Here is a 15,187-nt window from a genome sequence, read left to right on the forward strand (position 1 = left end):
ACAGAAAGCAAAATAAAGAGATGGAATGAAAGATGGGATTAAGAGAGAGATATATAAAAGAGACAGAAAGAAGTTTTAAAGATTACTTAAATTTTTTTATTTTTTTAAATCTCCAACAATAATTAAAATCTGAAGGAATGAGACTCCACACTTGTAAAAGTTAATTTTCAGTGCCAGAGAGATTGTTTGGCAGTAATTCAGACTTATCACACTGTTAAAAATTCACTTACACTTGAATGGACAAGCCGTAACTTTTTCTGGCATGTTTAGTGGGTGTCTATCACATAAGTACCACAAATTCATGGGGGGATAAATTGGATTGCTTTGCATCTCCTGGTTTAGCGCCCCAAGGGGTGTAAAGCACCTAACGCCTGGGCACGGCGCCGCTAATGCCTCCTGCAAAATTCAGTGGGAGGTTAACGACAGCGGTAGCTGGTAGCGCTCCACGGCACTGCACCTCCAGTGATGACATCATCGCCGTGCAGAGCGCCCCGTTCGCGCCCCGTTCACGCCCCCTGACCTACCACCGGACACTATGTCCGATAGGGTCAGGGTGCCGTGTTTGCGGCCGCGGTGGTGCAAATTAAAGGGCAGGTGCTGGGCGGCCATTTTTTGGGGCCGCCTGCCAGCACCTGCCCTCTTTCGCCTCCTCCTGTGGGGTGCCGGCCGCGATCAGTCAGCCCGGCACTCCTCTTGAGTGCCGGGCTCTTTTCCCGGCACCCCACTCCCCGGTGGTCCAGCAGGGCCCTGGTGCGCGCTGTGCTAGGCCCCTCCCCTTTAATGAGGGGAGGGAGGCCTGTAGTACCACGGCGCTACAAGCTGACGCATGTGGCGCTGTTGCACGTAGCACCGCGATATTGAATGGTAGCGCCCAAAGAGGGAGGGGGAGCGCTTCCAGTAGCGCCCCAGCTCCTGCTTGGGGTGCTACCATTCAATTTCCGGTGTGGGGACGCTAATGTTTTCGGCGCGCGACCCAATTTTTCCCCCGGGGCCTTCCATGTATTTGAAGGGCGATTCTCTTTGCGAAATACTGGTATAGCACACCTTCTGGAGGAGCAGGGCAACCTAGACAGCAACTTCCTGATTTCCGGGTTTAACTGCGCAGGTGTGGTCGTCAGAAGTTGCTGTCCGATGTACTCTTTAATAACGGTGAGCATTGATAACCTCGCCATTACTTTTACCACAAAATCCAGGCCAATATTAAAATGAATCCAGCAGGGTAACAGCTAATGGGTGGTAATAGCCTAAAACCGAGACAGGTGGCTTGAAACAATCGCCTGTGAGAGAACATTCAGCTGACAGTACAAGCATGTCAGCACAGAAAAGCCGCTTCACAGCGAAGCTGAACACTCAAAGAAGTAAATATGTGTGGCCTTGGTTGCTTTGATTGTTCGATGATATATACAGGATATCCTGGTAATACACAATATATTAATTTCTAGTAAAACTTTTTAATACTACTGTAATAGAAAGCCGCACGATTATTCTTGCCAAGCAAAATGGTGGTGGTTGGTAGCAATAATTGTAAAAGGAAATGAGCACTAAATCTCAAAACAGAAAACTCAAAGAACAAAAACAAACAGAACATAACATATAGAGAAATAAAAGATAGTTAACAGTATACCAGAGGTGGTGACTCACTCCCAGCCACCTATTATTCGCCAGATTTAATTTTGCGTACGTGTGTATATATTGGCTTATTTATACGCCGCAGATCCTTTCCATGAAGCACAAAGTTAGGTTGTCGTGACCTTCAGGAATTCTATCTAAAGTTAAACAAAGTTGCCACTGAAATGAAAGAAATAGTGACTCGTGAGTCCAATGTACATTTGATATTGTAACAAATACGAATGAAGCTGCATCAAAAACTGCACTTTCAGGAAAAAAAAACTCCAAGCGCTTTCAGTTTTCATATTGGTGCCGAAATAGGACATCTTTTTGGGTGGTGGCTACCGAGGGTTATTGTCCCTAGTTTCCAGAAATGCCCACCTGGTAGAAACTGAAAGGTATATATCTTTTTGGGACACATTAACATAAACTCACACTGACTCCATAAGTTCAGGTTTTACTCACCTTTTGACTGTCCAAAACCCTTTTACAGCCTGAGATAAATCTCTATATATCACCCAGTACTGATTAGCATATCACCCTCTCCACCCTCCCCCCCACACCGTTTTGATTACTCCTGTGAAGGGGCTTGCCCATCTTCCTTTCTCCGTTCTGATGAAGGATCTCTGCCTGAAACATGAATCTTTCTTTCCCCTTTTCAGATACTGAGGGGCCTGCTGTGTATTTCCTGCGTTTTGTGATTGTATTTCAGATTTCCAATTTTTTTCTTTTTATCTCTGTTCAGCCCTGTGTCCTGAAGGTGCAGATTTGAAACCCTTTGAGGGATCAGCATGTCCAATTGTAATCCGGATTCACAGAACAGGAGTTAATACAATACATTGTCAAAATAAGCTTCAAAATCGCTCTACAATAGCCACTGTAGAGAAAACACTGTTCATCCCCTGCAGCCTCAGAATCACGTTGCAAGTTCTTTGAGATGCTGTGGGAAACTCACTTCCCTACCATTTCTTCATTGTCATGAAGTTCCAGTTGTTTTATTCACTTGAGCTTGAAAACACCCCTCTCTCTTTTGTTGGCTAACAGAGCTTGCTAAAGGTTATTGATACTTAAAATAGGACATGGGATTTTCTACAAGTGGCCCTCAATTCCAGCGAATGTCACAATATTTTCCTGGCTAAGAATTAACCCAGTAACGTTACTGTGACAATTATCTGAGTTGTTTGGATTCCTTGACTGGAATTCGTTCAGTGTATGAAGTTCCCACTGATCTAGAAATGCTTTGTTTTTTCCTTTAATCTGTCGAAAGTCTATTTGGGTGCACTGTACAAATCTGTATGTCATAGGCTAAGAGTAAATGCTACTAAAAATAGATCACATAGCACCATTGAATACATTTTTCTCCTTAGAAACCAATTAGTTAAAATTAGTGACCCTCACCAAAATCAGTCAATGCTTATTACTTAGGTAAGTTAAAAGCAAAAAAAAACTGTTTTATTGACGGCCTCCAGCGGTCCCTTTAAGGATGGCTGATGAGGCTGCAGAAGACCCTGAAAACTGAGCAGAGCATGGCCGGCGCATGATCCGCTCAGAACTGCCAAATTTCACAGAAGAGTCGTGAGACAGGCCCCTCATTAGCATATGTAAGTGGTCATGGGGATTATTTTGGTGAAAGGGTGGAAACAGGTCCTAAATGGGTGCTGTGCTAATAAGGCTGGTTTTAGCACTCAGTTTTGGTCCTAATTGTTGATTACCATAATTTGAACTTGCCTGGAGGTGCTAAACCAGAGAAACCTGCAGATTTAGCACTCAAATGCTGATTAGACGCAATTTTCGTGGAACAGTAAGGCTGGAATTTTCTGAGGTAACAACGGGTGAGTTGGAGGCATGGGGGAGTGAAAGTTGGAAAAATGTGAACCCCGACCCCAACCCGTATCCAACCTGCCCACTTTCACCTTTCACTCAGGCGGGATGGGGGGGTGCGGGCTGTCAACCCGCTGCCAAGAGGCAGGTTGGCAATTTACATATCATAATAAGGCCTGAAGCCTCTACTTTAACCTGCTTTGCAGGTTTTACTGCAGGCGGCCGGGGATCCTGGGGCTTGGGATTCCCGGTGTCTGCAACGAGGAGGCCTCAGACTCGGGGAGCAATCCTTGTGGGCCGGGAGGAGCAGGAGTGTTTCCTCCCAGCCCCCCAAGCTCCCCCACCATCAGCCTGGCCTTCCCCGGGGTCGGGGATCCGACCCCCACACTGAGAGATCAGACCCTTCCCCCCCCACCCGCCCCAGGCCTGGAACACATCCCCTGGGATCGCGACTCAGCCCAAGGGTTGGGGGTCGGAACCCCCACCCAGGATCGTAACTCCGATTGGACCCACCGTCTGGGGCATCAGAACCCGCCCCCCCCCGAACAATCCTGGGCCCACCGCGTACCTGTTGCTGCGGCCTCCTTCTCCGAGTTCCCTCCACGAATGGAAGCCAGCCTGTCAATCAGGCTGACTTCCGGGTGGGGGGACCACAGCATGCTGGGAAACCTGACCTTCCCACCATCTCCCGGGTTCCCCCACATCATGCGGGTGGGACCTGGGAAAATCCAGCCCTTTATGTGGGCTCCATTCACCCACTTCCACTGAAGGTGTGGGGTGTGCTAGCTGACACACAAGCCACGTTTCAGGATGGCTCAGGGACCGAGTGAGAGGGCCCGCAGGTTCTCGGGCACGGCACTGGAGGTCCTGGTGGAGCAGGTCCAGAGGGGGAGGGATGTTCTGTGCCCGCTTGAGGAAAGGAGTCCACCTCGCCCTACTGTCCCTCCTGTCCCTTGCTCCAGTAGCAGCTGGTGCGGCTCTGCCTTGCCTCAAGTCCTCCTCCCATTTCTCCTGCAGACCAAGGGGGACCCCTAGCAAGATGCCAATGACCAAGCACTCCCTTTCTCCTGGTGACTCCTATAAGGTAGAGCAGCACAGCACTTACTCTTTTTAGGTGAAGTCATCAGAGAATTTCTGAAATAAATCTTGATTGTGTTGGTGAAGTCTTGACAAAGTGTTCCCAGAAAGTCTTCTGGTGTGCTTTAGAAGTTCAAACCTCCAGCAACAAATGAGATACCTTTAAGTAGGGCTCAAAATCCTCTGCAATGACTTGTTTACTCCCAATCAGCTGGTCGCTGTTAGGAGAGGGAGTTAGGTTAAGCACTGTCCACCAAAATGCTATGCAGCATCTTCAAGTGGCAATCGGTCCCTTAACGATCTTCCGGGCGGCCGTTCCTAGCGCAAGCTTCAACTCCTTTACCAAGATTGCGCTAAACATGGGCTAAACCAGCTTTTCAGCTTAAGACCCCATCTTGGCCACCTCAGAGGATCTTTAGCACCTGGGAAAATTGTGCCCCTAATGTCTGTTTGAGCAGCTGCCAGGAATGCCTAAATATCACCCGACCCAATATGGCACCGGACATATTTCCCGCATTACTCAGGCACACGATATACCCATGAAATTGATGTTTATTCCCTCAGTTTTGCACCCAAACAAAACAGGCGCAGCGTGTTCCAGTTTCACCCCCTCCCTTATTTTTAGAAAGCTCCTGAAATTTGAAATCTTGGGAAATGAAGAAAAAAATAACTGAAAAGGAACGGCGACTGAATAAAGATTTATTGTCACCTGAGATATGCAGTTGATAGAAGACTCCATTTTAGAGAGCTCATAAGTCTGTAGATCCAGCAGTTTGAGTACTTTCCCAGCCAAAGTGTTGATTTGATAAGCTACACTCTCGAGAGATTGGGTGATATAGGCCTTGGTCTCCTGAAGAGCTTTTGTCTTGTCTTGAGCCTGTAATAGAAATAAATTCTTTTAGGGGATCACCCATAAAGTTGAATTAGGGACAGCTTTTATGAATGGAGTATAGTGTTCTCTCCAGACACTGAGAAGTGTGCGTGCAGTGTCATGTCTTGTCTTCCACCATTTTTGTAAAAAGTCGTTGCTATGGGAATCATGGAAAACAAGTATCATTTGTTCATTTGTGAGAATATTTAAAATTAACAGTAATCTTCAAATTCAATTGTTGCAGTGCATATTAATGGATTTGTATTAGAGCTAGTCGAGCAGAACGTTTTGAAAATATAGTTTCACATTTTGCACTTAATTACTTCATATGTGAAGGGAGAGTGGATTATTACTTTTTCACAAGTATGGAAGCTGTTATAACTCCATTCTACTGTTCACCATAATGTATTATATTTATAATGTTGTTTTAAAATATTTGGGACAATTTCCCATGATTCGGACACTGGATATGCTTATTCCCTGGGTGCAAAGCATAAGAAATAGGAGTTGAAAGCTATAATGACAGACCTCTGCCCTTTTATGTTGCCCCGGGATTTCAGGAGCTTCCTCCAAGGAGGGCAGAGTAATAATTTAAATAAGGCAGAGCAGGGCATTTCCATCCATCCAACCTCATTTTATTCTTTGCATTTTGGTATGGCACCCATTTTGAGGGTTTTCCAGAGGGAGTGGACCTCAAGACCTACAGCCATCCCTTCTCCAATTGGAGGATCAGAGAGAGGCAGGCAAGAACCAGACAGGATCCAAAGTAAAGTCCCTTTTCTTCTGACAGGGACATCTGGCCTGCAGCAACGGTAGACTTTCATTCCCCAGTTTTGGTTACATAACACGCTATAGCTTCTCCCCTATCCCCATCTCTTCACTGGCCAGACTCATCTCTTCCATGAGACCTCCCTCCTATATCTTTGACCCCCCCCCCCTCCACTCAACTGATCTCCTGGCCCTCTTCTCATCAAATGCTCACTAACAATGTCAGCTGCTTCCTAGCCTCAGTCATTCTTCCTCCAGCTTATAAAATTACCATAATTGGCTCACTCTTAAAAAAGCCAATTCTTAAGCTCCATCCTCTGCAATTATAGTTTCAGTTCCAACCTTCCTCTCCCCTCTAAATTGCCATTGCCACCTAACTCCATACCCACTTCAATTATCTCCCCAATTCAAATCCCATCAATCCATTTTCAATCCTGACCACAGCACTAAGACCACTTTGGTCAAACTTACCAACGACGTTCCATATGTCTTTGACAGTGGTGTGTTATACCGCCTTGTCCTCTCTGTGGCCTTCAATAGCATCCTCCTCCACAATCGCTCCTCCCTATTGTCCACTTTACAAGGCACTGCTCTCTCTTGGTTCTAACCCAACTTAGCCAGCACATTTCCTACAATGGTTTCTCCTTCTCTGTCCACACAGTGACCACTTGTGTGCCCCCAAGGTTTCATCTTGAGGCTTCTCCTGTGTAATATTTCCCTACATTAATATTCCTCATCTATATATGTCCCTAATTGATGTTTGGAGTAATTCCATGATCCTACATTCCCAGTGGGAAGCTGAGCTTGCAGGGAGCGTGGATTGGAGAATCCACGTTCCCTGCAACACCAGAAACGCCCATAAATTAGGCAGGGAACCCGTACGCTGGATCTGTGCCCATTTTTGTGTTGTTTCCAGTTTTCTAGCATCACTTCCACCAGACCCTGAACGTTTCTGCTCAAATACGACATATAGTAATATAGAAAATGTAGCAGCATGGATGGAAAGTTGGTTGAAGGATGGGAAGCAAAAGATTAATGTTTTGGATTGGAGAAGGGTTGGAAATGTTGTACATTAGGGCGAGTGCTGGGTGCACTTTTGTTCTCATTGATAGATGATTTAGACTTACACATAGGTGGGTATAATATTGAAATTTCCTGGTGAAACAGAAGTAGGTGGTTTGGCAAATAGTGAGAAGGACTGAAAAAGACTTCAGGAGGACACCGACAAGGTAGAAAAATGGGCATAGCCAGCAGATGCAATTTAATGTGGAAAAGTGTGAGGTAATGGCTCAGAATATTGGGGTCAACGGCGAAGGGACGGCGCTCGCCACTGACCTTGAAACAAGCTGCCCACAAAGATTTAGTGGACTCTATTGCATAGATTTTCTCTATTCCAACATCACTTTGAATTTGGTGCCATTTATAGGGGTCTGTGGCGTCCAGCAATATGGCAGGCAGCAGGCAGGCTGATTAACCAATCAGATTGAAGAATTCTCACAGACAACAAAGCAGGAAGTAAAAAGCATGGAATATAATTCATATTTTAATCATTGTACCGAAAATGAAATAAAGATTGGGACATACACATGGAATTAAGGAAGAAGCTGTAATATCATAAGCAAACTTTAAAAAAATAAAATTAAATTATTTTTTATTATTTTAAAAATCACGCAATCTTTATATGTTCTCCTGAGGGAATGAGACTCCACACTTGTAAAATTAGATTTTCAGGACCAGAGAAGTTGTTCAGCAGTAATTATGACTTAGTACGCCAATAAAAACTCAGTTACTCCTGATTGAACAAGGCTTAACATTTTCAGTGTTTTTTACATTGAGACTAGTGGCCCAGAACTTCGGGTCTCCACGGGTGAGTACGCACGGGGTACTCACTTGTAGGCCCAATGGAAGTGCCGGTTTCCTGCATGCACTGCGCATGCGCGGGAAACCGGCACTTCCGTTCCCCTGAACGAAGGGGCTCAGAAGTCGAACGTGTGCGCAGGAGAGGCTGCGTGTGCGCATCGAACTTACGTTTCTTTTGCAGGTTTTCCCAGGAGGGTAAGTCTCCAGAAGTTACACATATAAAAAGCAGGCGTAAGGCCTGCTTTTTACAAGGTAAGTGGTGAATTAATTAAAATTAAAACATTTTTTCCACAGGTTTATTATTTTTAAATACTTTAAAGCAAGGTAAGTTTATTTTTAGCCTCGTTAGAAAATAAAATTACTTTTTTCAATAATTTAAATTATTGTTTAAAATAGTTATTTCATGTAATTTATAGTTTATTTAAAAAGTGATTTTTTAAAAATTTATTTGAAGATTTAGTGATGTTTTGGGGCCCGTAGTATTTATATGTTTTGATGAATGGGCAGTCCCTGCTACCATTGGCTCTCCATGGCCCACGTGATCCCAGGGGACGCATCGAACTAACTGCGCCCCGGGATACGCAAGCACTGCGCGCCGGCAGTTGAAGGAGGCCCAGGATCGGAATTCCACGGGGCCCCACAGCTCAACGGCCGGCGCGCTAGGTAAGTGCAGGTCGGGGGCTTGCACCCGCGGGAAGCCCGCGACCTGAATTTCTAGGCCATTGTGTAAAAAGTTGAAGTTCACATCAAGTTAGTAATACTGTGTCGATTGCATCAGCAAAGACTGCAACAGTGCACCCTGTGGAGGTGCAGGGTACCAGACACAGCAACTTCCGGACTTCCGTGTTTAACTGCGCATTTGCGGACACCAGAAGTTGCTGTCAGTTTTATACAGTAATGTTGGCGAGCGCTCACACAGCTTTGTTATCATCACAACCGCAAATACTGGGCCAATTTATTTTGAGAGGAAAATCAAAGAATTGGCATGTAAACTCAATAGAAATTCACTAAAGGGTGTAGACAGAGAGACCAAGGGGTTCAACTATATAATTATTTGAAATTGTAAGTGCAGATAGATAAAGTCATAATAAAGACCAGGGCATTTCATGTTTTGTAAATAGGAGCATAGAGTACAAGCGCCAAGAGGTAATGAAAGATTCTGCAGCACATTGGTTAGGCTAAAGTTCGAGTACTGTGTGGAGTTTTGAGTGTACAAACAGAGAAAGGTCATTAAAGCCTTAGTACAGCATAGATTCACCATGATTATACCAGGGAGGGGAAACCATAACATATAAGGAGAGACTTGAGATACTGGGGCTGGAATTTTCACAGGAAAGAACTGGTGGGTTGGAGGCACGAGGGAAATGAAAGTTGTAAAAATCTAAAACCCGACCCCAACCCGCCCACTTTCACCTATTACTCAGGAGGCGGGTTGGTATTTTAAATATTATAATGAGGCCTGAAGCCTCTACTTTAACCTGCTGTGCAGGTTTTACTGCAGGTAGCCGGGGATCCTGGGCCACAGTATTCCTGGTAGCTGCAATGAGGTGGCCACAGCTTCAGGAAACAACCTTTGTGGGCCGGGAGGTGCAGTAGTGCATCCTCCCAGTCCCCCAAGCTCCCCCACCAGCAGCCTGCACCACCCCTGGGGTCGGGTTCAGAGCCCCCCCCCCCCCAGGGATCAGACCACACCCCCCACCCGGGGATCGGACCTCTAGGATCGCAACGCCCTCCCTACCCCAGGATCAATCTCACTCCCCCCAGGGGGTCAGGGATCGGACTCCCACCCCCCGGGGGAACGGACCCCTCCCCCCGGACTTGGGCCCCCCATGGCTTAGAACCCCTTCCCCCCCCACCATTCTGTGCCCAGCACCTACCTGGTCCTGTGGCCTTCTGGTCTGCATTCCCCGTCCAACTGGAAGCCAGCCAGTCAATCAGGCTGGCTTCTGCGTGGGGAACCCCCCCTTTACGTCGCACACACGCTGTGGAGTTACGTGCCGGGAAACCTGAACTTCCGGTTTTCCTCGGTCCCCCCGCACCACGCGGGTGAGAAACGGGAAAATCCCAGCCTGGGACGGTTTCCACTGGAGCAGCGGAGGCTAAGAGGAGATTTAATAAACTTTTTTTTTAAATGATGAAGGATTTCAATAGGGTGAATAGGAAATGACGATTTTCTTTCTTGGGGAGTCAGTTATAATGTAATCAATTTAAAGTTGTCACTAAGAAAGTAGCGAGAGTGGTTAAGAAATTTCTTTACTCACAGGTGATTGAGAAAGAGACCACTCCATTTCTTAAGGGAAAACTGGAAAAATATTTGAAGCAGGGGGCTTAGGGGGAGAAAGCAGGATTATGTGATTAGTTTTCAATTGCCAACACATTCAAGAGCCAGCACATTCACGATAGGCCAAATGGCCTCCTCCTATGGTGTAGACATCTATAGTTCAAAAAAGCAATTGGAATTGCCTTAGTTTCTATTACTTTTACACCTATACACCTATACATCTCTTGGCATTACATGAGTGGTAGAGATGGTTCATGTCTTACAGTGTCCTGAATTCCCTACTGCAATGGATTACAGACTGATTGATTTTGGTAGGAAAACCTGCCTCTCCTTCAAAAAATTGGCATATCTATCATGTGATCTTCTACTTAATAAGTCTTTCACCTATTTTTCACATACATCTTTAGAAATTTTAGGAAATAACCCAGGAGCCTCTAAGATATGCTGCTAAAACCCATGGGGGGAAAAATTCAGTATCGCCCCGGTTGGGGCGCCATTATCGGCCGTGCGCAAAGTTTAGCGCCTGGCGCTAATTATCGCCTCTGACGGCAAACTTGGCTTTTATCACCCCTGGAGGTGATTGGAGCGCTAAATCAGGCACTTCACACCTGTCTTAAGGCGCAAAGGCCGAGGAGCGAGGCGCTACCTCAGAGCGCTGGCGAAGCAAGGAAGGGCAAATCAAAATGAACCTGCAAAGTGCTGCTCAGTACTTAAAACTCCTTCACACAGCGTTGAATCTCTCCAGAAGTCTCTCTCTCTCTCTCTCAGGTGCAAAAATGTCACCGACAAAAAAAGGCAGGAAGCAGTCGCCTTTAAATAGCGCTCCCCCAGTCCCTTTCTGACAGCAAAACGCTCCCATCAACCTGTTGTTGCTAGCGGCAGGCGGTAAGGCAGGGGGCGCCACTCAATATCCGGTCCGGGGCGCTAACGGGGCGTTGCGCACTCGACTGATGTCATGATCTGCCGGTGCAGGAGATCGTGGCGGTAGTGTTTAGTGCCGCCACAAAATGTCTGGTTAATTTCGCGAGCGGCGCAATCATCGCCGCGCCCGGGCGCTAGTTGCTTTGCGCCCCATTAGCGCCCTCTTAAGGCGCTAATGGGAGGCACAAACAACTGAATTTTTCCCCCATGATCTCTGCATATGGGTCAAAACTAAATGTACTGCTGCAGTGGAATAATGTGATCATTGATATTATTTATGCAGAGAGACATGTACATGTGGCACCTCTTGATGTCCTTCATCATCAATCCCCAAAGAACTTTCATTCATTTTGCATGTTGGGAAGAGACCTTCCTCTCTAATACACAAACATTTTAGATCATTAATAATAACTATGGTACTGTATGCTATGGTATTGAAAAACTCAGAATTTTTTTTTGATCAGTTTCTTGATTGAAACTTCTTTTAAAACCATGAATAAAATCTTAGGGGAAAAATTGAGTCGCGCCCCCTTTGGGGCGCTAACTTCGCCGGGGTGTTAATTTTAGCTCCCCGAAAAAATTAGCACCCCCGTGGCCGAAATTCATCGGTAGCGTCCCAAACGGGAAGCGGGGCACTACTGGAAGTGCCCCGCCTCCCTCTTGGGCGTTGCAAGGGAATATCGCAGCCCTATGTGCCACAGCGGTACTGCAGGCTTGCCTCCCCTTCTTAAAGGGGATGGGTCTTGCACAGCGCAACCCGGGGCCCGGCTGGGCCACCAGGGATGGGAGTGCCGGCAAAAGAGCCTGGCCGGGCCGGGCTCATGGAGTGCAGCCGGCACTCCGCGGGGGAGGGGCTGGTCAAGAGGCCGGGGACGGCAACGGGGGCAGGTGCTGGCAGGCGGCCAACAACAAAAATGGCCGCCCGGCACCTCGCCTTTAATTAGCGCTGCCCCGGCCACAGGTAGGCCCCCCTGACCCTGTCGGACATAGCGTCCGGCGGTACGTCAGGGGGCGCTACCGAAGATCGTGGCCGGGGCGCCAGTGGGGCACTGCGCACGGCGATGACGACATTGCCGGCGGCGCAGCGCCGTGTGGCACTAATGGTTACCGCCGCCTCTAACCTCCCGCTGAATTTCACGGGAGGTGTTGGCGGCGCCGCGCCCGGGCGCTCGTTGCTTTTCGCCCCGGTGCAAAGCAACCGAATTTTTAGGCCTTAGTGTGGTTCCAAGAATGCACATGCTCCACCTAAGGTGTGAGACATTGTACAACCGGGCATAGGTTCATGCATCTGATTATCAGGCAGGTCATTCAGGGAGGTCCTAATCAGGGCAGAAATACTGCAGGGAGACGAGGGGGATTAGGTAAACAAGAGGGCCTGTCAACCCAGGCTCATCTTGTGTAGTTCCTAGCAGTTTGAGAGCAGTACATCTGCAAAAAAGGTTTCCTACCCAACCCATCAATCAGGACATGGGTGACATGGAGGCGGGGGAGGCAGGAAGAGACCTAAAAAGCGATGGGAATAATTTAAACAGCGAAAGATATAAATGAAAAAAGCTGTAAAAAGTATCATGCAGCCAAAACCTCCTGAAATTCTGTTATTCCTCATTACTTATCCATTCACTTTGACAGATTATTGACTATTATAATTGACCAACACTAAATATGCAACAAGCATATATTGACCCCCATTTCAATTGCTGAAATTATTCTCAGTTTTGTTTCCACATTTCTTGCAGCACATTTAAAAATCTCCTTGGGCATTAAATACAAGAAATTGGCAATTAACTCACTGAGAACTTTCTTGTGGATAGCTGAATTGAAATGGGCCATAAGTCCTTCCTAGGTCCTCAATCGCGTAAACAACAAGTTCGCTTAGTGGGGACATAGTGTCTGGAACAATGGAGGTGGAAAGTAATTTACAAAAATGGCAGATGAGATGGAACGATATGAATGGACAAAAAAGCACAGGCAGTAAGACTGAATTGGTTTTATTACTAATACGTTGCCTGTGCTATGAATGTTTTGGGCGGGATACCAAATTCGGCGAACGGGTAACTCAACTAGCACTACTGCTCATTGAAGACAAACTTAATGCTCTAAAGAAAAACCCCAGTTTCTTTAGTGGATTGTATAAAATGCTTTCAAACCTTAATTTAAATTTCACCAAGTACTTTTTATACTTTAATTTTTGCAATGTTCTTCGAATAGCCCACAGATTAACAAGTGATCTTGCATTGGAAGTACAGTGGTGCTCTGTATGAGTAAAAACGCTACAATTAAAAAAATGTCAGAAAATCAAGAAGTCCCTGATTGAGCATTACTTTAGTTTGATGGAATGGAGAAAGAAGCACGTTTAAGTTAAATTACAGGAAAGGGCCTAATTTGAAATTGCTGCATTCTATACATTGATTTAAAAAGTTATTCATCGACACGGTATCCCATAGATTGGGCTGCACTCGACCCTGTTAAAAAGTGTAATTAAAGGGTTGAATCAGTTCTGAAATAGAGATTAAGCACTTTGTGCCTGGAGACACTGGTTCCCATCGATCTATGAGGCACATTCCGTCTGAAATACGAAACTTTGAATTTGAAATTATGTTGTGCGAAGATCAGGTTTTATATGCAATTCCTTTGCCCCCTGTTTTATTTTATTTATGAGTATTTGAAATGCTAATCTTCATACAGGCTAATTTCAAGGTCTTTAAGAAGTAGCCAACAGTTGAATCTAGATCAGTCCTGTTCACATCATCCTCAACAACAGAAAGTCACCCACCGTGATGCTGAATTTTATGCAATATTTTCAAGGTGGACAATGGCAAGAGGATAAATAACAGCCAAACATGTAGTGTGTTATGTTATAATGAATTTTCGATAGTATCTAACACTTGATGCCAGTACATAAGTCTAAAAATTAGAACATTAGTTATTGATAACTTCATTGCCTGTTTATACTGGGTTTGAGTCGCAGAGAATTTACATTGTGCTCCTTCCAAACTCATAACAGCAGGAAACCAGAGATAGTGTGAGAATGGAGTATCTGATTTGTAAAAAATTGAGCTGCCAGAGTACAGTGTACCCCAGACTCACTCTGCTGTATAATTAGCAAATATTAATCATAACAATCCAAGCAAATAAGCCACCCTCCCTCATCCCAGAAGTCTGTTCACAGCATTAATCATAGCAATATAAAATCAGTCATTTCATAGAAATTTCATGGAAATAGCCCCATTGCAAGTGCTTTTGATAATCAAAGGATTTACATTGATTGTGATACATCAATGTGATCAGCACATTCTTTTCATAACTTTGCAACTGGAAACTGGTTAATAAATCACTGAGAGTGCGCTTTACCCAAAAATAAAAATCCCGATTTATTAGCTGAACAACTTTTCCATATCAGAAATGCAGTGTATCAGAAATGTATAGGGAAGTAGCCCTGGGTGGATAAAATTTGCTGTTTAATGCTATTTGTTCAAAAATAGAGCCCCATGTGAATTGAAAAAGCAAAAATAAAGTCAGCTTTTTTATCCTAATTGAGGTCAAGCAGAACTGTTAACAGTTGCATTTCTACCAGTTGCATCTTAAAGTGAAACTTCCAAACTCTGATAAAGCGATGAGAATGAAAACCTCTGACTTCCGCTAACGTCCTGGTTTACGAGCAGTCAGTGAGGGTTCACCTCTGGTCATGAGTCTTGAACCATATAAGAGCTTGTTGTGGGCAATATTTCAGAATTAACAGTTACAAGTGAGTAAACAAAGTCACAGCGTTACAGTAGAAAATTTTGAAAAACTTTGTTTCCCAGCCTCGACTCTGCATTGTTTTACAAATTAGTGCAAAGTTCTCTGGCAACTTCAGTTTCCTGAAATCATTGTTAATAGTGAGGAAGTGAATTACTTCTGTGTTTGGCCATGATGTCAATAATTTATGCTCCACTGATTTTTTTAAAATCTGTGGAAGAAAATGTCATTAAAATATGAAT

General features: G+C 45.3%; 2 protein-coding genes across 10 annotated transcripts in view; one reads left to right on the plus strand and one right to left on the minus strand.

Annotated features, from left to right (window-relative positions):
- LOC147101146 (abl interactor 1-like) overlaps positions 1-15,187 on the minus strand; it is a 65,157-nt gene that overhangs the window by 48,763 nt on the left and 1,207 nt on the right. For all 3 annotated transcript variants that reach the window (XR_015073452.1, XM_085966362.1, XM_085966363.1), the window contains exon 2: positions 5,216-5,383. Coding sequence is in view for 2 of the 3 variants with exons in the window: in XM_085966362.1 (XP_085822488.1) it covers positions 5,216-5,383 (168 nt within the window). In the remaining variant the exon portion in view is untranslated. The remainder of the gene's footprint in view (positions 1-5,215; positions 5,384-15,187) is intronic.
- Positions 1-15,187, plus strand: part of LOC147101147 (acyl-CoA-binding domain-containing protein 4-like) — a 274,772-nt gene that overhangs the window by 8,902 nt on the left and 250,683 nt on the right. The window lies entirely within an intron of this gene.

The sequence above is a fragment of the Somniosus microcephalus genome, chromosome 24, assembly GCF_052327205.1.
Source record: "Somniosus microcephalus isolate GS21.2 chromosome 24, FLI_Smic_1.0, whole genome shotgun sequence".
Taxonomy (NCBI): Eukaryota; Metazoa; Chordata; class Chondrichthyes; order Squaliformes; family Somniosidae; genus Somniosus; species Somniosus microcephalus.